Here is a 23,429-nt window from a genome sequence, read left to right as displayed (position 1 = left end):
GTTATATCTTTATACAATCATCTTCAAGATTCAAGGTTTCTGGAACACAGCTCAACAGTTTCACGTACTTCCCTCCAGCCACTCCAATACACCATAAACTAAAAAGGGATATCTATATAATGCATAAGAATAATCTCCAGGATAACCTCTCAACTCTGTTTGAAAACTCTCAGCCACTGACACTTTCTTTTTTCTCACTTCTTTCTTCCCCATTTTGGTCAAGAAAGCTTTTTCAATCTCTTGATGCTGGGTCCTGGCTTATCCAAGGCTTTCTGTCCAGGAATATATATGCATTTTCATCATCACAGTTGACTTTTTTTTTCTTTTTTTGTGAAAAATAACATATATACAAAAAACGGAATACATTTCAAAGCACTTCACAACAATTACTTGTAGAACAGATTTCAAGACTTTGGTGTGGATTACAATTCCTCAATTTTAGGTTTTTACTTCTAGCTGCTCTAAGATATTGGAGACTAAAAGAAATATCAATATAATGATTCAGCAATCATATTAATTTGTTAAACCATAACTTCTCTACAAACAACCCAATTTAAAAATGGGCAAAAGGCTTGAAAAGAATTTCTCCAAAGAAGATATACAAGTAGCCAAAAAGTATATGAAAAGATGCTCAATACCATACCTATTAACTTCATACCCAATAAGATGGCTATTATTAAAAACAAAACAAAACAGAAAATAATACATGCTGGCAAGGATGTGAAAAATGAGAACTCTTGTGCATTGTTACTGGAAATGTAAAATGGTATCCTTACTGTGGAAAGCTGTTTGGCAGTTTCTCAAAACGTTAAACAGAAAATTACCATATGACCCATAATCCCACTTCTAGGCTTATACCCCCAAGAAATTAAAGCAGGAAATCAAATAGATATAATGAATGCTAATGTTTATAGTATTATTCACAATAGCTGAGGGGTAGAAACAATCCAAGACCCCATCAATAGTAGGATAGATAGGGCGGGCCACGATGGCTCAGCAGGCAGCGTTCTTGCCTACCATACCGGACATGGGTTTCATTCCCGGTGCCTGCCCAAGCGAAAAACAAAAAACAAAACAAACAAAAAATAGTAGGATAGATAAACAAAATGTGGTTCATACATACATGGACTACTATTCAGCCACAAAAATGAATGAAGCCCTGCTACATTCTGCGTGCTACAACCAACCTTGAAGGCATCATGTTGAATGAAATCAGCCAGACACAGGGGGTTGATATTGTATGATCCCATTTATATGGACTATCAATAATAAACAGATTCATAGAAACAGAGAGTAGACTAACTGTAAGCTACCAGGGGCCGAGGGAGGAGAAAAGAGAGTTATTACTTTCTGGGTACCGAGTTTCCTTTTAGGATGGTGAAAAAGTCTTGGTAATGAATGGTGGCGATAGTAATAGAACACTGCAAATGTAATCAATGCCACTGAACTGTACACTTAAAAATGGTTGAAAATAAGGGATTCCCCCCCCCCCCGGGGGGAGGGGGGCCGGAGGCATGCGGGGAGGTGCAGATTGGAGGGAACTGACCTACATTCCAGCGTGCCTCAGCTGCCGGCTGGACAGGCCTCCCTGCACAGATCCACACTGGCAGTGCCCATGGGACCCGGAGGCAGGTCTGGCCACCCACCTCGAAGAGCCATGACCAGGCTCTTGAATAGACGTCCGGTCGGGCTTGGTGTTGTGGGTCGGTTGCTCCCCGCCGGGTGCTGATCAGCTCCGGGTCCCGCGCACTGGGACCAACTGTCTCGCCGCGGCAGGCAGGGAGAGGCACCCCCACCACGAGTGCCATCTCTCCAACTGGTCCCAGCAGGCAAGGGCCTGAGGGGAGGAGGGCCTCAGGAGCGCCACCTGCTGAAAGCAGGCGGTAAGTGCAAGCCGGCTGCTGCGGTCTGGGAGGAGCAGACTTGACGGGAATAGGGGCCACAGCGCGGTCACCTGCAGGCGAGAAGCGTTAAGTGCAGGAAGAGAGAGTCCGTATCTCCTTACTTTTCTTTTTTCTTTTTGGGGTGCATGGCTCCGGAATCGAACCTGGTTTCCCTCATGGAAGGCGAGCATTCTACCACTGAACCACCAATACACCCTTTTTTTCTTTTGTCTTTTTTCTCAGTACATTTCATATATATACATAAATATATATTCTTTATTAGTAGTAGTATTGGTATTTTTAATTTTTATTTATATGTTTATACATTTACAATTTTATTGATTTTTTTATTGCTCTATTTTATTTACATGTTTTCCCTTTAATTTTAATTTTCTCTCCCTTTGGCGGGCACCAGTCTGAGTTCATTCCCAATATACTGGTGAGGTGTGGCTTTTTCCTTCACATTTTTATTATGTTATTATTATTTATTTATTTAATTGGGGGAGGGGGATGTGCACGAGCCAGGGTCTTCTGTGTGGCAGGTCTACCACTGAAGTGCTCATGCACCTGGCCTAGATGTTAACAGACCCTCAAGTAAAACTATACCCCCTACAACCAAATCCATAGACTGAGCCCTCAATCTTGGGGTTTCTTCCCATGAAACTTATCCCCGCAAAGAATAGGCTAAGCCTACTTAAAATTAGTCCTAAGAGTCACTCCCAGAGAACCTCTTCTGTTGCTCAGATGTGGCCTGTCTCTCTCTCAGTCAACATGACAAGCAAATTCATTGCCCTCCCCACCTCTACGTGGGACATGACTCCCAGGGTGTAAAACTCCCTGGCAATGCAGGACAGAAATCCTAAGATGACCTGGGACTCAGCATCAAGGGATGGAGAAAACCTTCTCGACTGAAAGAGGAAGAGAGAAAAGAAACAAAATAGTGTCAGCGGCTGAGAGATCTCAAACAGAGTCGAGAGGTTATCCTGGAGGTTTTCTTACACATTATATAGCTATCCCCTTTTTAGATTATGGTGTATTAGAGTGGCTAGAGGGATGTACCTGAAACTGTACAGCTATGTTCCAGTAGCCATGTTTCTTGAAGATGATTGTATAATGATATAGCTTTTGCAATGTTACTGTGTGATTGTGAAAACCTTGTATCTGATGCTCCTTTTATCTATGGTATGGACAGATGAGTAAAAAATATGGATAAGAAACAAAACAAATAATGGGGCCAACAAAGGTTGAAGTAAGTTGAGTAGACTGAAATACTAGTGGTCACCGAAAGGGAATGGTAAGAGGTATGGCATGTATGAGTTTTTTCTTTCTTCTTTCTTTTGCTGGAGAGATGCAAATGTTCAAAAAAAAAATGATCATGGTTATGAATGTACAACTATATGATGATATTATGAGTCATTGATTGTAACCATGTCAAGAATGTTTGTATGTCTGTTGGTTGTTTCTAATAAAAATAAAAAAATTAAAAATAATAAAAACTATACCACTTACATGAGATCAAGACTTGGTTTGGTGGGGAATTACTGACAAACCAAGTGCAAAAAGAACCTTCAATGTAAAATCAAGTAAATACAAACTTTAGGCAAGTGAAGGAAACCAACTTGGAAAATAACATTAAGGTAATCAAATGGCCTGAATACAATGAAAAATAACAAAGCACACGAAGATCCAAGCAAAAATGACCCAGACAAATGAACTACTCAAAACACTAGAGGGGACACCGAATATGGAGCAACTATTCAAGGATATTTACAAAGAAGTAAAGAATATCAGGAAGACTCTACAAGTGCATAAAGAAGAATTTGAAAGATTAAATAGAAAAATGGCAGATCTCACAGGAATGAAAGATGAAGTAGACCAAATCAGAAATAAACTGGAGACACACGATAGCAGATACAAAGAAGCAGAAGCGAGAATAAGTGAGCTAAAAGACAGAACAATTGAACTAGGGTGCTCAAAAGAACATATGGTAAGAAAGGTGGGAAAAATGGAGCTGGATTTTTGGGCATTGATGGACATCAAGAGGCACACAAATATAACAATCATTGATTTCCCAGAAGGAAAAGAGAAGAGTAAAGGGCTGGGGAGGTTAGTTGAAGATATAATTGGGGAAAACTTCCCAACCCTTATAATAAGAGACATAAATATGCAAACCAAAGAGGCCTAACCAAATCCAAACAGAATAAATCCAAATAGGCCTACCTGCAAGACATACTATTCAAACTGTCAAATGTTGAAAAGAAACAGAAAGTCCTTAAGGCAGCACAAGAAAAGCAATCTACTACATACAAGGGAAAACATACGACTGAGTTTGGTCTCCTCAACAGGCACCATGGAAGCAAGAAGGCAATGTATGATATATTTAAGTTCCTGAATGATAGGCTTCCAGCCAAGAATTTTTTATCCAATCAAGGTGTCCTTTAAAAGACTAAGAGAATTAGTCAACATGAGACCTACCTTACATAAAGGGAGTCCTGTCAGCTAAAAAAAAAAAAAAGGCAGGAGAGGGAGATCTGGAGGAGGGCACAGAACTGAAGAATATCAATAACAGTATTTTAAAGGATTAAAAAGAGAGAGAGGGAAAAGAATATTTAGTTATGACAAATAACACCTCATGGATAAGATGGTAAATTCAAGAACTGCCTTTACAGTAATAATTTTGAACATTAATGTACTAAAATCACCAATTAAAATATACAGATTGGCAGAATGTATAAAAATATATATAATCCATCTATGTGCTGTTTACAAGAGATGCATCTCAGTCCCAAGGACACAATTAGACTGAAAGTGAAAGGATGGAAAAAGATGCTCTATGCAAGCTATAACCAAAAAAAAAAAAAAGCAGGAGTAGCTATATTAATATCAGATAAAATATACTTTAAATGTAAAGATATCATAAGAGACAAAGAAGGACGCTATATATTAATAAAAGGGACAATTCACCAAGAGGAAATAACAATTATAAATGTTTATACTCCCAATCAAGGAACTCTGAAATATATGAGGTAAACATTGGCGAAACTGAAGGGAGCTATAGACCTTTCGACAATAATAGTGGGAGACTTCAACACACCAACTCTCCTCTATAGATAGAACAACCAGACAGAGGATTAACAAGGAAATTGAGAACTTAAATGATTTGATAAATAAATTAGACCTAACAGACATATACAGATCATTACATTTCATTTTTCTCTAATGCACATGGAACATTCTCCAGGATAGATCATATGCTGGGACAAAAACTGAGTTTTATAAATTTGAAAAGATTGAAATTATTCAAAGCACCTTCTCTGACCACAATGGAATGAGTCTGGAAATTAATATTCATGAAGAACCAGAGCTTTCACAAATATGTGGAGATTAAACAACACACTCTTAAATAATCAGTGGGTCAAAGAAGAAATTGCTAGAGAAATCAGTAAAAATCTGGAGATGAATGATAATGAAAATACAATATATCAGAACTCATGGGATGCAGCAAAGGCAGTGCTGGGAAATTTATTACCCTAAATGCCTATATTAAAAAACAAGAATGAGCAAAAATTGAGGACTTAATTGCTTACCTGGAGAATTTAGAGAAAGAACAGCAAACTAACCCCAAAGCAAATAAAAGAAGAGAAATAACAAAGCAGAAATAAATAAATTGGAAAACAATAAAACAATAGAAAGAATCAACAAAACAAAAAAGTTGATCATACTCAACGGTGAGAGACTGAAAGCATTCCCCCTAAGATTGGGAATGAGACTAGGATGCCCACTGTCAACACTATTATTCAGCATTCTACTAGAAGTTCTAGCTGGAGCATTAGACAGGAGGAAGAAATAAAAACCATCCAAACTGAAAGGGAGAAGTAAAACTTTCATTATGAGCAGATGACATGATTCTGTACTTAGAAAACCCTGAGAAATATGATAAAGCTACTTGAGCTAATAAGCAAATTCAGCAAAGTGGCAGGATAGAAGACTAATGTACAAAAATCAGTAACGTTTTTATGCACAAGCAATGACCTACCTGACGTGACAACTAAGGAAAAATTCCATTCAAGAATAGCATCCAGAAGAATCAGGTGTCTAGGAGTAAGCCTAACCAGGGATGTCAAGGACTTGTACACAGAAAACTACAAAAAAATTGCTAAAAGAAATTTAAAAAAAAAGAACCTAAATAGATGGAAAGACATTCTATGCTTATGAGTATGAAACTTTAATGTCATTTAGATGTCAATTCTACCCAAACTAATCTACAGATTAAAATGCAATACTGATCAAAATCCCAATAACCTACTTTGAAGACTTGGAAAAACTACTTTATCAAATTTGTTTGGAAGGGAAAGAGACCCTAAATAACTAAAGATATCCTAAAAATGAAGAGTGAAGTGGTAGGACTATCAGTTCCAGACTTTAAAGCTTACTGTAAAGCCACAGTGGTCAAACAGCATGATACTGGCATAAAGGTAGAAGTATCGACCAAAGGAATTGAATCGAGAGTATGGAGATAGACCAACAAATCTATGGACAATTGATCTTCAACAAAGTCCCCAAATCATCTGAACTGGGGCAGAATATTCTTTTCAATAAATGGGCATGGGAGAATTGGATATCAATAGCCGAAAGAATGCAAGAGGACCCTTATCTTACACCATCTACAAAAATTAATTCAAAATGGATTTAAGACCTAAATGTAAGAGCCAGTACCATGGAATTTCTAGAATAAAATGCAGCGAAACATTTGCAAGATCTAGTACTAGAAGGTATCTTCTTAAACTTTACATCTTAAACACAAGCAGTGAAAGAAAAAATAGACAAATGGGAACTCCTTAAGAATAAGACCTTCTGTGCCTCAAAGGACTTTGTCAAAAGGTGAAGAGGCAGCCAACTCAATGGGAGAAAATATTTGGAAATCACATATTGAATAAAGGTTTGATACCTTTGTATCTAAGAAATTATATAGCTTGTGTTAGTTAGATTCAGTTGTCAACTTGGCCAGGTGAGCATACCTAGTTCTGTTGCTGCGGACACAAACCAATGGTACATGAATCTCATCTGTTGCTAATTACATCTGCAGTTGGCTAGGAGGTGTGTCTGCTGCAATGAGTGACGTTTGACTTAATTGGCTGGTGCTTAAATGAGAGAACGCAATGTAGCACAGCCTAACAGCTCGGCATTCCTCATCTCAGCACTTGCAGCTCAGCCCAGGTCTTTGGTGATGCAGAAAGAAGTCACCCCAGGGAAAGTTGTTGGAACCCAGGGGCCTGGAGAGAAGACCAGCAGAGACCATCTTGTGCCTTCCACGTAAGAAAGAGCCTCAGTGGAAAGTTAGCTGCCTTTCCTGTGAAGAACCAACAAAATAAATCCCCTTTTATTAAAAGCCGTTCCATCTCTGGTGTGTTGCATTCTGGCAGCTAGCAAACTAGAACATAGCTCAACAGCAAAAGAACAAACAACCCTGTTATAAAATGGGCAGAGGATATGACTGACTTTTTCTGAAGAGCAAATACAGATGGCTAAAAAGAACATGAAGAGATGCTCGTTTTCATTAGCCATAAGGGAAATGCAAATCAAGACAATGAGATATCACTTCACACCTATAAGAATGGCTGCTATTAAGCAAACAGAAAACTACAAATGTTGGAGAGGATGTGGAGAAATTGGACATTTATTCACTGTTTGTGGGAATGTAAAATGGTGCAGCCAATGTGAAAGACAGTTTGGCGATTCCTCAGAAAGCTAAATATTGAGTTGCCTTCTGATCCAGCAATACCAATACTTGGTATATACCCAGAAGAGCTGAGAGCAGTGACATAAGCATATATTCACACACCGATGTTCATAGTGGGACTATTCACAATTGCCAAAAATGGAAACAATTCAAATGCCCATCAATAGACAAGTGAATAAGCAAAATATGGTATATGCATATGATGGAATATTATGCAGCAGTAAGACAAAATGAGGTTCCAAAGCATATGACAATGTAGATGAAACTTGAGGACATAATGCTGGATGAGATAAGTCGACACAAAAGGATAGATACTGCATGATTTTGCTATTATGACTGTGGTAAAAACCAATGAAAATTGTCTAAAATTAGGAAGAGTGTTGCTGATTGTACAACCAAGTGAGAATACTATGGGACATTATTTTGGATATTATCCATGATACCCAGTTGATGGAGGGAGCCAAAACGTACAGTGACTGAGAAGCAGAAGCATGAACTCTGATACATTTATATGATGGAATATAGTGTGGCTACAAATGGAAGGATGTTGAGAGGTATGCAATGAACTGAATGAACCTCAGGGAACTGTGTTCTGCAAATAAGCCTGAAACAAAAGAACAAATTGCTACAGTCCTTCAGAAAATACTTGTAGGAAGGTTGGAGTCTAGATTGTAAGCCCTTGTAGTGGCCACACTACTCAAGTTGTAAATGTCTTTCTGGATGTTGAGACACTGAACTGTGTGTGAATCAGCTGGTATTTCCCTGGGACTTTCAGTAACTCTGTGACACCCGGGACCCAGGATGGAATGCTGCAACCCTGAAGGTTAGCATAGCTATGTATAATATCAGTTGAAGTGACCAAAGGGGAGTTCAGGTCATGGTTGGAGTTAAAAATGGAACTGATCTGGCTGGGTATGGGGTAAATCAGAGTACAGGGTGGAGGATGATGGTGTGTGTATTCTAGAACTTCACCTACTATATGGAACCAAAGGCAGAGGGGTTTATTGCATCTAGAACCTTGATTTTCTGCTACACATAATCTGGATCTGCCTGTCTGGGTGGCTCATTTGAACGACCCAGACTCCTGGGGGTCCAGAGTGAGAATGAGGCCTTGTCATTCTGTATAGCTTGGTGTAGTGTGGGGACCCATCTCAGATTGTGGTGGGCTTATAGCTGGGAAGTGTTGGTGGAGTCCCTTAAGGGTCCAAAGGGAAGAAAAAAAATATATATATATGTATATGGAACTTTCCATCTGGGAAGCCCTGGCTACCCTCTCAACCACTAGGGACTCCCAGGAAATTGGGCCAGGCCCTTGATTTAGGGGCTTGCCCTTATGAAAGTTGTTTCTATGAGTGAGAAACTAAGACTGCCCATGGCAAGGCTTGGGAGTTTGCTTCCAGGAAGCCTCTTTGTTGCCCAAATGTGGCCTCTCTCTCTCTCTAGGTCAAACTCTGCAGGGAAGGTCATTGCCCTCCCCCACTGTGAAGGACATGACATTCAAGGGTGAAGTTCTTCCTGGTGGCATGGGACATGGCTCCCAGTGATGAGTCTGGTCCTGAAATTGTGAGATCGACAATGCCTTCCAGACCAAGGGGAGGAAAATAGGCGTTATAAAATAAGGCATCAGTGGCCAAGAGAGACAGAGTGGAGTTTAGAGGCTATTCTGGAGGCAACTCTTATGCAAGCTTCAGTTAGATAAGGTTGGATTGCCATGGTTTGCTAACCCCCAACCAGCATCACTCCTGTTGACCCTCCCCCACTTTTTTTATTGTCTTTTTTTGTCCCCTCCACCTTTTTTTAACCAGAGGTCTTTCTTTCTTTTTTAAAATATTTTTATTGACAAATCTTCAAACACATACATTCCATATCCTGTTGACTCTTGAGCACACTAGGGCTTGAACTGAGACTATAAAGGTTTCATGCACTAAGCTTACTTTCCTGGGACCTATAATTCCCAGAGGGTGCGTAGGTCAGATAAATCCTGAAACCCAGAGGGACCAGCCTCTCCAAGATTATCAATTAATTGCATCCCCCCAATCTTTAGTGTCAACACCCCTTCTCAACATGAAAAAGTCATTGCCTAAAGATTTCTATAGATTGGGAGAAGGAGGAAGTATAACAGAGAGTATAGGATGTGGCAAGTGAGTATGACTTCTGAATCACTATATGAATATTCTTTCTAGCCTCAAGTGTTTATGAGCAGCTAGAAGGAAAAATCTGAGATGGTGGAATAGTAGCCAATGGCAAATTCTGGGATCTGTTCTGTAACTTTTTGAAGTGTGCTTTGAAAATCATTGTTTTTTCTTTCTCTGTTACATCAAATTGTATACTTAAAAATGTGTAGTTTAAGTCCATTATACATTAATAAAGCTGTTAAAAAGAAAAAAAAGTAACTGGTCTAAAATAAGACTCCACTTGGACTATTCTGGACTTTTCTGAGTAGTCCACTAACATTGGCATATAACATTGGCTTCTCAGAAGAGTAATCAGGAGACGAAATTCCATCATAATTCTTGCATAAATGCAGAATATTTAAACTGGAAGAACTATATTCATAAATATAAATCACTGCCATGTGCAAGAAAGAACATTTTCATCTTGTGTGAACCCTGTTAGAACTGGAATCAATGACTTCAATTAAAGTGAAACAGATTTTGGTTCAAAGAACTTTCTATAGTAAGTGCTGTCCACAGAGCAAAATAGCTGTTGGGTAGTTCATGGGAGACTATTTGTCTGATACTATAAAGTGGATATTTGCCTTTGATATTTTGTAGGACTGGATGACTTTGAAAGCAACTTTTGGTGCTGAATAAAGTGGTATTCATAAAGTACTGTGATTATATTTCATAGATAAATGATATTTTTCCTGGAGCAATATTTGCCTTTCCTTCCTCATTTGCTAAGTTTTCTATGTACCCATACTAAGAATTTGCACACTCTCCAGTAACTTCATAACAATTTTCTTCCTGCTTCAAGGTATCAGATAATCTACCCCTCCGGCCCACCCCCCTCCCCCACTCCTCCTGAAGGCTTCCTTTTTACAGCCTTGCATCCTGTTTTAATCTGGATTGGTTGCTCTAAATCTGCTGTACAGCTCTTATCCTGGGAATCACCCTCACCTCTTTCCTGTGTTTGATCCTCTAGTTTAGTGATCTTATATCTTCCCCAACTCCCACTCCCCACCCCAATCCCCCGCCCCTTATGCTTTACGGGAGCATATACTTTAATAACTTCCAGAGAAAGAAAAATACTTTCAGATTTTTCACGTCAGAATCATAGTTGACCAGGCATAAAATTCTATGTGAAGTTGGAGGTACTGCTATTTGTCTTCTAGTGTTCTGTGATATTATTGAAAGAGCAAACGCCATTCTGTCTTTAGAATCTTCTCAGAGTTATGAAATTTCACAATGATCTTCTCCTACTCCTTTTTGTGCAAGGTACTGATGGCTTTTTCAATTTTCAACTAGATTCATGTTATTCAGTTCTGGGAAACTTTCTTGTATTTCTTAAAGAATCTTTCCTTCCATTGCTTTTCTCCTTTGACCACCTACTGGTTGTGTGTTAGATTTCTTGAATTGCTCCTTTAATTTTCTTAGCATCTCTTTTCTATTGTCCATCTTTTGTTCTTTTATTCTACTTACTGAAGACTTTTACTTACCTTCTAGAACTCCTAAAGAGGGTTCAAATTTGCAAGACTTCTTTTTTGTTCTCTAAACAATCCATTTTTAAAATAGCATTTTGTTCATGCTTCATAGAAGTAAAAGCATCTCATTTGTCCAAAGATTTAATTTTTTTCTGAAGTTCTTTTCTCCTATTTCCTGAATTATCTGCTGTCTTTAAGCTCCTTTTTCTGGTTGTTTTGGTCCTTTTTATTCACAACAATAGCTTTCCTTAACTATCTGCCCATCCTTATCTGACTCTTAAAATGAGAACTAAACGTGTTGTATATATATGTATGTTGTTGGGAGGGTGCATATGTGATTTATTGGTGAGAGGGTGGGGGGGAAGTATATGTTGGAGGGGTTGTCAATATGGCTTTACTGTCAGGTGTTAATAGGGTGGTCAGCTGAGACTTTTTTGTGAGAGAATTCTCCAAATATATACATAGGACTTTTTTCTTGATCTCCCAATAAGAATCTTCTAATCTCTTGACTAAAGAGATATTTAATCACTAACAGCCTTTAAGACTGTCAGCATTTTTGGAAGGGGATGGAGAAAGGAGACTCTCACCTTTTAGTATGTAGATTTTTACGTAATTCCCATCTTAAATTTATCACCTCAGCTGTGTTCCTGAGTTGGAAACCTCTTTGGTTCAATCTCTCCTGAGTCTCTTATAGGATGGAACAAGGGTTAGTAACCAGGCTGCATTGTTCAGGGTTTTTATACAGACTTTGAACCAATCCCCTTGTGTTCAACTCACTCCTCTCTTCTGCCTTCCATGGTACCTTGAACTTTGCCTCTTAACATCCCATTTGTAAGTCTTTAGATTTAGCTTCTTTTTCACTTAAGTCTGGAATTGCTTCTCTATAAGATTTCTAACAACCCCAAAATTGTTGATATCTTTTCTCCTCCACTGCATCTTCTTCTGTTCTTTTGGTCCTTAGTGGGATTATTCTGTTATCAGCATTTTTAATGGAGTTTTGGGCAGGAAGCAGATTTAAATGTGTATATCTAGTCTGCTATATATAACCAGAAGGCAAGTTTTCTGTTTTCTTTTTCTAAATAGGTCTTTACTCCCCAGTTGTAAAAACAATACCTATTCATTGTAGAAAGAATATTTTAATAATGAAAATTATTAAAAATTACCAATATGTCCACCATCCCAATACATTTATTTTCTGCTAGTCTTGAATTTTTTAAAAATATAATCAAAGTCAAATGTCTCCTTTCCCACTTATTTTGTGAGTGTTTCCTTTCATCAAAATAATTTAAACATATGCTTAATGGCTACCACCACATTTCATCATATGATTATAATTATTATTTTGCTACTGTTGGACATTTAGGTTGTCTTCAGTTTTCATCATCATAAAAAACACTACAATGAAAACCTTTTAACAAAAAACTTTATATTTGAATATCAGATTTTCTTAAAAAGAGTCCCATAATTAGATAGAAGAATTTCAGTTTTTTAAAAGGCAAGAATGATCTTTCTAAAATGGAAATCTTTTCATGCATAAAATTCTTCCAAATTTCTCTATTACTTCAGGACACGTTTCAAGAGCATCACCTTTTGAGAATGTTTCATCGTATTCTGACTTGACTAAGTATAATTCCTCTGTATTTTATACTCTGTGTAACTATTACAGCACTATTTTGGCTATTTAAATAACAATTTTTCTCATTCATCTCTTCATGAGTTTGTCAGATATTAAGGATAGGGATAGTATTTCCCCTCAGAGTCTAATGCACCATCTGGCTCCAAAGGGACACTCAACAGGTATGTGCTGAATACAATGAAGGTTTACCTAAGTGACTTGCAGCAAGTTCTTAAACTTTCTGAAATCATTCTTATTTGAATAAGAATAAAAACATGTAAAAATGTTTTGTAATGTGTATTTCATGGGGGGGGGGTTGGCTTTTGGATCAAGAAGGGAATTAATGGAACTAGAATATACAATTTTCATTTTCCTGTATACGAGTTTTGTCTTTTTTTCGCCCCATCTGGTTGAATCATGTTCTCTTTCCTTTTTTCCTATGCCTGTTGTGTCACCACTCAGCTTCCAGTCAGTGTGTTAGCTGTAAAGGGTTCCACCAAAATGCAGACCCTGGAGTAATCATACCAATTTGTCTTTCTCTGGGGAACATACTGAGCAAAAGTTAGCCCTTGTCTTAAGGCAAATATGTAATACCATTTCAGGTTTACATAATTAATTGATAAATCTTTTAAGAATTCATCTGTAGAAGATGGCTTACCTATACGAGACATTTATAGTGGGAGTAAAGCATAAGTACTAAAATTATGGGGGAGAGATTCAATTTTTTTTTTAATTAATATTATTTTTGGGTAACAAGAGGCAATGGTGGCCATCCTTTCCAGATGTAATGTATGTAGATATATAGATGCCATATCTTACCCAACACACAATCTAAAATTACCTTTAGGGATTAAAAATCTGTATTCAAAATACAGTTAACTGGAACATGACAAATACAAATATTTCACAGAAGGTATAGGTCACCACAGTTAAAAAAAGAAAAAAGTAAAGTAAAGCAAAGCAAAAGCCTAAATACAAGGCTGGAGCACTCCCTTCTTGTCACTTCCAGTATTAGGCTTCTTAACACAACAATTCTTAGTAGCCAGAAAGAAAATGTAGGTTTAAAACTTTGGCTCAAGAGAGACACAAATATGTATTAATTGCTACAAGACTTGTTTCCTGACCAGATTGGACCAGATGGTAACAGGTGTAGACACACGAAACAGAAAAAAAAATCTCTAGCTTTTGTCAATATGGATGAGCTGCAGCTTTCTGAAGTTGATAAAGTTCCTTCCTCACTCTTGGCTCAGCTTTCTGGGAGAGCAGAGGAGTTAACAAGAAGAGCTAAAGCCATCACCCCAAACTATAAAACAGGTTAAAACAATTGGCCTAAAGTAGCATTATTTCACCACTGTTAAAGAGCACAATTCAGTACCTTGGGGGAGATTCCAATTATTCACAAAATGATTATTTCTCATAAGAATTAAAAAAAATCATTTCAAGATTCTTAAAATGGCTCAACAATTAACAGAAATAAATGGGCATTCAAACAGTTAAAACAAAACAAGTCTCTCTTTTTATTTCATATTCTTGTTCTAGCTCTGGTATATTTAAGTATATTCCCTAAGCTGGAAATTCCTGAAGATAAAGATTTAAAGAGAAGTGAACAGAACAAGAACTCTACTCAACTTTCTATTTTTCTCCTTTTCATAAAACAGACAAAAACACCATTGTCCTCTAGTTTATTTTTCGATTTTTCCAAGACATGTATTATAATGCATTTTGAGATTTTTCAGTGCATTTCACAGCAAAAATGAACAGGGGAATCGTTAAAATGGTTGTGCATAAACCAATTAGGTTTTTTATAATTTACAATTTGTTGAAAAAAATTATTGTTTTGCTGTTCTCATTCTATTAACCCCTTTAATAGGACACAATTTATCAGAGCACAAAGCTTCAACTTCTTATGCTGATGCAACAGGCAGCCATCTGCAATGGCTGATGAACAGCAGGTATATTACACACTGATTGGAAGACCACATCAGAAGAAACAAAGTAAGGCACCACTCTTGGAAAATTAAGGTAGCTTGCAGTAACAAGTGTTGAGCACCATAATAGTGCTCAATAAATACTTGAATGAATGATGAAAGTCATAATTAGCACTACTCTTTTAATTGCCAGCAATTCTTCAACCTCAATAAAATACTTATTTAAAAAAAGCTATGTACCTGAATACAATTTCCTGATACTTTTTTCCTGTTTTTTTTTTAAATTTCATACTCTTTCTTCAGCACTTACATTTTCTTGAAAAGAAAATAAAACCACACCTTGCATGCGTTCAGTCACATATATAACTTCTCAATTACTGACAAATATGAATAATTGTTTTAAGTTTTAAGTGAACAAAGGTAAACTAAAGCATACTTATCCAGAGGGATAGCACATAATACTGGATATTAACCTACAAGTGGAAAAAAGTAACAGTTTTATTTTTTAATATTTGCTATTTTCTTTGATGCCTTAGTTCTTGAGAAAGGCTAAAATTCCATCATATTGACATGAACACATTTAAAAAAATTGTTCTCAAGTGTAATATTTAATAAAACTAGGTATTGAAAAATGTTCTGAAATTTTTCAAGTCAGTGTTGTTTTCAAGTATATTAAAATGTTCAGAAGAAAAAATTCTCCATGGTTACAATTCTAATCAATTTATAAATATACTTTTTAAAAGACAGTTCCAACAGAGGGGAATAATGGATAAATTCCTCAGACTCAGGCACACAGTCTTGAAGGAACATAATGCCTTGTATTAACAACCTGGTTGGTTTTTTTATTTTGCTTTGTTTCTTTAAACACTGATTTCAGGCACAATGGCTGAATTCACTTCTGGGTCATCTTCCTCCTTCTCTTGGTTTGTTTATAAGAGTAGTGAATACTCTAGTTACTGCCAGAAAGCAAAGCACAAACTCTGAAAGAGACTTCACTTCTCACTTTAAAGAAATCAAAATCACTGAGTTCTTACTGCTTTGTATATCTGTTGCTCCTGTGCAAAGACGGGATTCAAACTTAGCTTTAGGAACAGGAACAAGATAGAAGATTAATCATCTAATAATTTAGGTAAAACATTTTGAGATGATATTATTCACATCACAAAAAACAAGTTGGTGATAGGTCCATCGTGTTTCTTCAGCACTCTGGTCTTGCTGCAGTATTACACTGCCCTATAGGTACATTCGTTTTTAGCTAGTTTCAGTCTGTGCAATCAAGAAGCAGGTGTCTCAGTGCAATGACTCCAGTCCAGGAGGGTTAAGGGTAAACAGAGAAGAAGAACCTCATTTGGGTGAGTCTTAGATGTTATGTGTCACTCTGCTGGTTGGGTTGTTGGAATTATTTTCCAAAGCGGTTTGTGATAAACCCAGCCATCTCCCTGAAACAAACAGAACAATAAATTAAAGTACCATTCCTCTAATATTTTTAGACTTAGTAACCAAAAACTTGAAGCAAAACCTCTGTTGAAATGAAATTCTATTTTCACATTTAAAAAGAAAGAGTTTTTGTGAAGGCAAAAAAAGTCTCTTGTTATTAAGATACCAAACAATGCCTGTGGGTTAGCTAGGGTTAGGTGAGAAGTGTTAGTTTGGGAGGACCTAATTTGTGATCCACGAACATTTTATTTTGAAGACATCATTTGTAGCAATTCTGCCAATTTTGCCAAGATGTTGTAGATTGAAGCTCACCAACTAGGTAGCAGGCAGTTGGTGGAACACAAAGAAAATGGTCATGAAGGTACTAGCTATTGTCTCTCATCTCAACTAGCATCTCTAGTTTTACATGCTGTTTTGTTTTTTTTTTCCTGATGACTGTCATTAGTGTTCCCTGGTTTCTGTGAGAAGGATATAGCAAAGAGAGAAAGAGTCAGAATAAACAAAAGACAAGATAACAGCAAAGTAAGGAAAATAAAACTACAGCAAACGCATGAAGCAACATACTGGGATGGGAGCTTGACATGAGTTGAATTCAGGGCACGTAAGTATGGAGTTTGGTGTTTATGAGACTAGGCAAGATAAGTCAGATTGAACCTTTACCCTTAACCCTCATGCCTCCTCCTATTTATTTATATTTTTCTATATTTACCTTACCTTGTTCCAAAAATGACTTAAGGTCAGCAATTATTTGGCTGATAGCAATCACAGGAATGTTTATATATTAAATCACCTTGTTATTATATTATTTATATTACATATTTATTATATTTATTATATTAAATTATATTAAATCAGCTTATTGTTATAATTCTCAACATATATACTGTTCTTTCAAAAAGATGTCATCTGTCATTACAGGTTGCTAGATTTAGAAGTTAAGACATGCCAACTAACCATCTCATAAAATGAAGAAACTGAGGCTCAGAGAGGTAAAATGAGTTGCCCAACTTCACCCAGGAAGGGGCAGAGTGTTTTTCAGTGTACACTCTATGCACTTCCTCATAAATATTGTCTTATTTGAGCTTTACAATCTATTTACTCATATTTTACAGATGAGGGAACGGAGGTTAGAAGTAGTAAACTAACAAATCTTAAGTCTGAGTCAGAATATTTTGTCTGTTCAAAGCGGTTACAATTAAACTGCTAAGGTTTATGGCAGCTCCCCAGGTGATTCTAATGTGCAACCAAGCTGGGTTTGAAAACACTATTCTGGATACAGACTTCTGGAAATAGGTAAAATGAAGTTAGAAAAAACCTGAAATTCCATGTAGGAAGAATGGTGGCAAGTTTTCCTCTGCTCTATAGATACTATTTCTAAGTGAGTGCATCCATTTCGATGACTTTAAACATCATCTGCATCTGTTAACACCCAATTTATATTTCTGTCACAAACCTCTCTTCTGAACATCAGATGTTTATATCAAACTGCTATTTAACATCACTATTAGGTGCCTCACAGAAACTGTCAACTTTAAATGCCCAACGCTGAACTGTGCACTTTACCCTCCAAAATTGGTCCTCTTCCAAGTAAGTGGTACTACCACCCATCAAGTTGCTCAAGCCAGATTCTCAACCTCACTTGTCCTGAGACTCTTCCCCTGACCTACCATTGAGTACTGTTGATTATAAGTCCAAATTTGTTCACGTCTTTTGTCTTCTACTTCTACCACCCTAGATTAACTCTATCATCTCTTGCCCAAACTACTGCAATAGTCTTCTAATTTGTCACTGTGACTTTCATTCTTGCCTTTCTCCTATCCATTCCTATCACCAGGCAGTCACAGGATCCTAATACCTCCTTGCTTAAAACTTTCTAATGACTTTCCACTATAAGAAGATTAAAATCCAAATTTCCCACACAAAGCATTTAAGATCCAGGTCACTCTAGATCCCATCAACAACTTCAACCCATCTGTGCCATTCTCACCTACTTACCTGCTCAGCATGCTCCTGTGACCCTGTACTTCTTTTAGTTCTTCAAATGTGCCCAGTGCTTTCCCTCTGGACCTTCAACATGCTGCTTCCCAATGCTGTATACATCTCTGATTCCTTTTCATCCTCCATCAGATGGTAGCTAAAACTCCCTCCCAATCTAATTTAAAATAGATCCTTTCCCATTATTCACTCTGTAGATTCAGTTATTTGTCTTCATAACACTTATTAAATTTGTAATTATATATCTATTTCTTTGTTTAATGTTTCCTCCCTCACTAGAGGGGGGAAAATTTTGTTTGTTTACTACTGTATTGCCAACACTGAAAGCAGAGGCCCTTGTGAATCACTGTTAAATGAATAAACAAATAGCTATGTACCAATGAATAAACTTGATCAATATCCTTTATTCATCTAAGAATTTTTACTACTCTATCTGTATAAAACCCAAGCAATTTGGGGTATTTGCTATAATACATATAAAAACTAAAGACAGGGAAAAGCAAAATAAGAGGGAGGACAGGTATATAGGAAAAGCAAAATAAATATTTCTGGAATGAATGAAAAAAATTCTCATTAGAAATAATAGTAGGAAAATTGTGACTAATTTGAAGGCCAGACTGCAGAAACCAAGAGCAACTTTAAACTATGATGCACACATAATTCCCCAAATACTATATAATCAGTATAATTTTTAGGAGTGTGATATGCACAGGAAAGGACAATATCCCTTCTACGATTTGACAACAGGGAAAATACCCTAAAAAGCATGGAGTGATTACTTTTTCCTTTGGGAAAGAATTATACTCTTAATATATATCTTTAATGTACTTTTCCTTCCAGCCAAATTTTTCCATGTCCTTTGCATGTTCAATTGTGTACTCTACTTTTTTCAGCTATTTATTAAGTATTCAGAGGTAGTCAAAATCATCCATCATGTGGCTTTAATTTACTTACAGGTTTTCTACCAAAGAATATATATATATTGTATTTTCAAATTTTCACTATTATAAATACTATGTGATAAACATTTTTGAGACTAAAATTTTCCAAATGCTGGATAATTTCTCATCAATCAATTTTTAGACATGTGCTTATTAGGTCAAAGGTTATGGATATTTTTGTGGCTCTTAATACATATTCTCACATTTTAAAAGTATAGCTTGTAGGTCTGCATTGCTTAATACAACATGGCACATGTTCATTTTCTTTTCTTATTGTGATTGTAAGAAGTCTATCTTTTCCGGATATATTCATGAATGTTTTAAATGGAATTCAGGAATTTGGTTAATTTATAAACTAAAAAGTGTACCTATGATGCTATTCATTGCTTATATAGGCTCAGGCCAATACCTAGGGAGCTACTAATTTTCTATGCAGCTTGTCTATAATGAAGAAAGGCTACTACTCTAAGACCTGAAAAAGAGAATTTTATTTTATTTTTCCACTAGGTAATGTTGTTTAAAAAAATTCTGACGCGAGAAAGAGAAACCACAGAGGAAGCAGCCAGAAGCTGTACATCAATGAAATCTAGAAGAGAAGGGAGACAGCTGGAGATGTTGCCATGTGCCTTGCCATGTGACAGAGGATCCAAGGATTGCTAGCAGCCAGCCCCAGAATGCCAGACTTCAGGTAGAAAGCATCACCTTGATGATGCCTTGATTTGGACTAAACCAATTCCCATTGTTTAACCTGACCCATTTCATGGTATTTGCTTAAGCAACCTAAGAAACTAAAACAGCTACGCTGAACGGCCTAATGTGCTTGTCAAAACCTTGAAATCATGGATTGCTCTCTTTCTCTCACATTCCATATCTGTGTCTTTGGTGAATTGGTTCTATCTTTAAAATATCTTTCTCTCACTGTCTCCATGATTACTACCTTTGTTCAGGCCACTCTCCTCTCTTGCTTAGAATAAGACGGTAGCTTCCAAAAGGTCTACCTCTTGCAATTCCTCCTTCTTCCAATCATTCCCAAACCAACCTGATCTCTACAGAGATTAAAATGGGGTTAGCTTTTTCTCTCTGCTGCACAAAATCCTCCAAAGCTACCCATCTAAGCTTAAATTCCAGAGGGGACAGCAGTTATATGGGAACTCTGTACTCTTTTGCATGATTTTTCTGTAAACTTACAACTGCTCTGAAAATAAAAAAAGTAAATGCCAAAGTTCTTATATTGACTTATGAGAATCTATGATTTGCCTCCTCTTTCTTTTCAGATCCCACCTCCTACCATTCTCCCTTAAGCTGCTCCACTCAACTACAGACCTCTTTCCATTCTCCAAATAACAAATATGCCCTCGCTTTGGGGCCCCTGCACTATTTGCTCCTGCTGTCAGAAATGCTCTTCTCCTGGATACTTCTTGATTATATTCTATATTTAAATGTTACTTTTTTTTTGAGGGGGGGGATGCACAGGCCAGGAACTGAACCTGGGTTTCACACATGGAAGAATTCTACTACTGAACCACCTGTGCACCCCAACCATTTTAAAGCAAATGTTACGTTCTCAATAGGCCTACAATGACTATTAGCTATCTAAAATAGCAAACATTCCTATTCATTCTGTGTTGCCTTACTCTGCCTTATTTTATTACTATTATTTTTTAACATTTTTTATTGTGAAATATAACATATATACAAAAAAGTGATAAATTTCAAAGTACATTTTAACAAATGGTTATGGAACATGTTTCAAAGTATGGTATGGGATACAATTCCACAATTTCTGGTATTTCCTTCTAGCTGTTCGAAGACACTGGAGACCAAAAGGAAGTATCAATATAATTATTCAGTAGTCATACTCATTTGTTAAATTCTATCTTCTATGTTAGGACTCTTCCTTCTCATTTGATCCTTCTCCCAATCTTTAGGGATATTTGGTAATGACCATTCTAACTTCTTCATTTGAAAAGGGATGTTGACATTATGGGGTAGGGGGATGCGAGGGGCTGATATTGTTGGAGAGACTGGTACCTCTGGGTTTCAGGGCTTATCTGGCATAGAAACAATATGGAGGTTTTAGGTTTCTGAAAAATAAACTCAGTGAGTGATATTTTTATAGAGTCTCAGGTAGAGCCCTGGGTATTCTTTAGGGTTTTCAGGAATACTGTTGGTTGGGCTTGCTTGCCTTATTTAAAAAAATATCTTTTAATATATCCTGACATTATATTTTGTCTATTTCTTTTAAATTTTAGGATTTAAATTCCTAAAGGCAATGAGGGCAAGAAGTCACAAATAGGGTAGGCGCTCAATAATATCTGTTGAATAAAGGATAAATGAGAACTAAGTTTACATGTCATGTCAGTAGCAAGAATTTGGGTGCATTTCCTGTAAGGTTCCCTTGATGGTATCTTTTAACTACATGGCTGCTTACTTCCAGCACACAGAGTTCATTTGTAATGATTTACACAGGTCCTCTCTTAGAATCTCTCCTGGTACATTTGCTTTCTTGGTGAGTATGAAATAATAAAATTCAATTATTACCAGTATATAATTTTGAATAGCATATTACACAAAAGTTTATTTTTCATGAAAAAGCATGGATGTGTAAAATACTTTCCTTTTATTATTCCTGTCAATTAAAATAGTCAATATTTACATTACATACCCAAAGATTGGAAAAATGAAACTAATAAAAGTAAGGAAACTAATAAACTGGATTTTTAAGGGAAATCACTATGCAAAAAATCATAATCAGATTACTTTTATTAGATTACTTTTTACAGATTCCTTTTTGATGGACTAATATTAAAATTAAAAAAAAAATTTCAATTAGGTTTCCTTAGATGGGCTGTAAAAGGAAAATGTTTTTTGATTTTAGCTCTGATCTGTTATTTACCTTACTTTGAATTCTATCAGAAAGTGATAACAACAAAAATTTTTAAAACTTTAAATTTAGAAGAGACTTCAGAAATCATTTAGTTCAACTGCAAAATCAGTGCTTAAAGCTCTTCTACATATACTATGGTCTCTGCTTATATAGCTCTAGTGTTGGGGAATAATACATTACTATAAGATATACTCTACAGTTATTGTTGGACATTTTCATTTGTTATATAATTCCTCTTATGCTAAGTCCATAATATGATTCCTGGTAGTTTGGGCCTACCTCTAATTTGCAGTATGAACTGAGACAAAATTTCTATGTGATAAACCTACATATATTTGAAAAAAGTTATAATGAATGGCCTCAATTTTCTATTTTCCAAGTTTAACACCCTCACTTAATTCTCTTTTCCATAAATGTTAACAAGATTCTAGCCACTTCACTACCCTTGGGACAGCCATTCAAGCTTCTCATTTATCCTTTAAAATGTGGTCTCTTTAAAATGAACACATAGCTTCAGATGTGGTACAAAAGGCAATAAATTCTAAATTGCATATTGTGAGTGAAGACTGTATTAGCATTTTTGTTTGTGGCCAATTTAAATCCCCAAATATTTCACTTGCTGGTGGGCCACTTCACTTTGATAAATTATTAAAAGCTCAGGAAAAAGTTCACGTTTGAGCTGGACTACTTTTAGAAATAAAGATATATGAATGATAAGAATTCAACAAAGCCTAGTAACCCAAAGCTCACTAAGCTATGAGTTTTAGCTTTAAGACATACAGAACATATACCTCTTTAATAAAATACTTGGTTTTCCAGGGTGTGCCTGTTTCAGTACGATGCCTTTCTTCAGTCCTCTGGCGTTCTTCCAGGGTACGCTTATGCTCTGTGGCCTTATCAATTTCGGATTCCCTCAGAGAGTCGGTCACATTTTTCCATAACCTCCTGAAATCCAAAAACCACATCACTTACATTCTTGGAAAAAGATAATTAAATAGAACAGAAACTCTTAAAATTATAATAATTTTTTAAAATTACATTTCCTACATCAGACCTATAATTTCATGTCCGTGAGTTTCAAGAACATGGGCACTATGTTGATGATGTTAATGTCTGCCAGGTGCTGCCTTTTTTTAAATTAAAAATAAGTGGTATTTTTCCAGGTTATAAAAAAAGAAATATATTTTAAGAAAACTGAAATACAAGAGACCACTTCTTCTGGATATGATGAAATAACACAGACCAGATTTACCCTGCTACCTTAATCAACTAGGACACCAGACAAAACTTAATGTAACAACGGATTTCAGATACTGGGCAATAGGCAACACAGTCCAGTGATCCCTGACAGAAGGGAAAC

General features: G+C 36.5%; 1 protein-coding gene and 1 long non-coding RNA gene across 3 annotated transcripts in view; one reads left to right on the top strand and one right to left on the bottom strand.

The window, feature by feature from the left end:
* The first annotated feature begins 1,568 nt into the window (after positions 1-1,568).
* LOC143648289 (uncharacterized) lies at positions 1,569-20,541 on the top strand. Its single transcript, XR_013158489.1, has 3 exons — positions 1,569-1,883; positions 17,165-17,235; positions 19,690-20,541. It is a non-coding gene; the product is annotated as an uncharacterized LOC143648289 (long non-coding RNA).
* Positions 14,550-23,429, bottom strand: part of OSBPL11 (oxysterol binding protein like 11) — a 137,749-nt gene continuing 128,869 nt past the window's right edge. For both annotated transcript variants that reach the window (XM_077118059.1, XM_077118060.1), the window contains exons 12-13: positions 22,861-23,014; positions 14,550-16,248 (exon numbers count right to left, since the gene is read on the bottom strand). In XM_077118059.1, the coding sequence (XP_076974174.1) occupies positions 16,183-16,248; positions 22,861-23,014 (220 nt within the window). In that variant the 3' untranslated portion in view covers positions 14,550-16,182. The remainder of the gene's footprint in view (positions 16,249-22,860; positions 23,015-23,429) is intronic.

This window comes from Tamandua tetradactyla, chromosome 10, assembly GCF_023851605.1.
Source record: "Tamandua tetradactyla isolate mTamTet1 chromosome 10, mTamTet1.pri, whole genome shotgun sequence".
Taxonomy (NCBI): Eukaryota; Metazoa; Chordata; class Mammalia; order Pilosa; family Myrmecophagidae; genus Tamandua; species Tamandua tetradactyla.
This window is presented reverse-complemented; position numbering and strand designations above follow the sequence as displayed.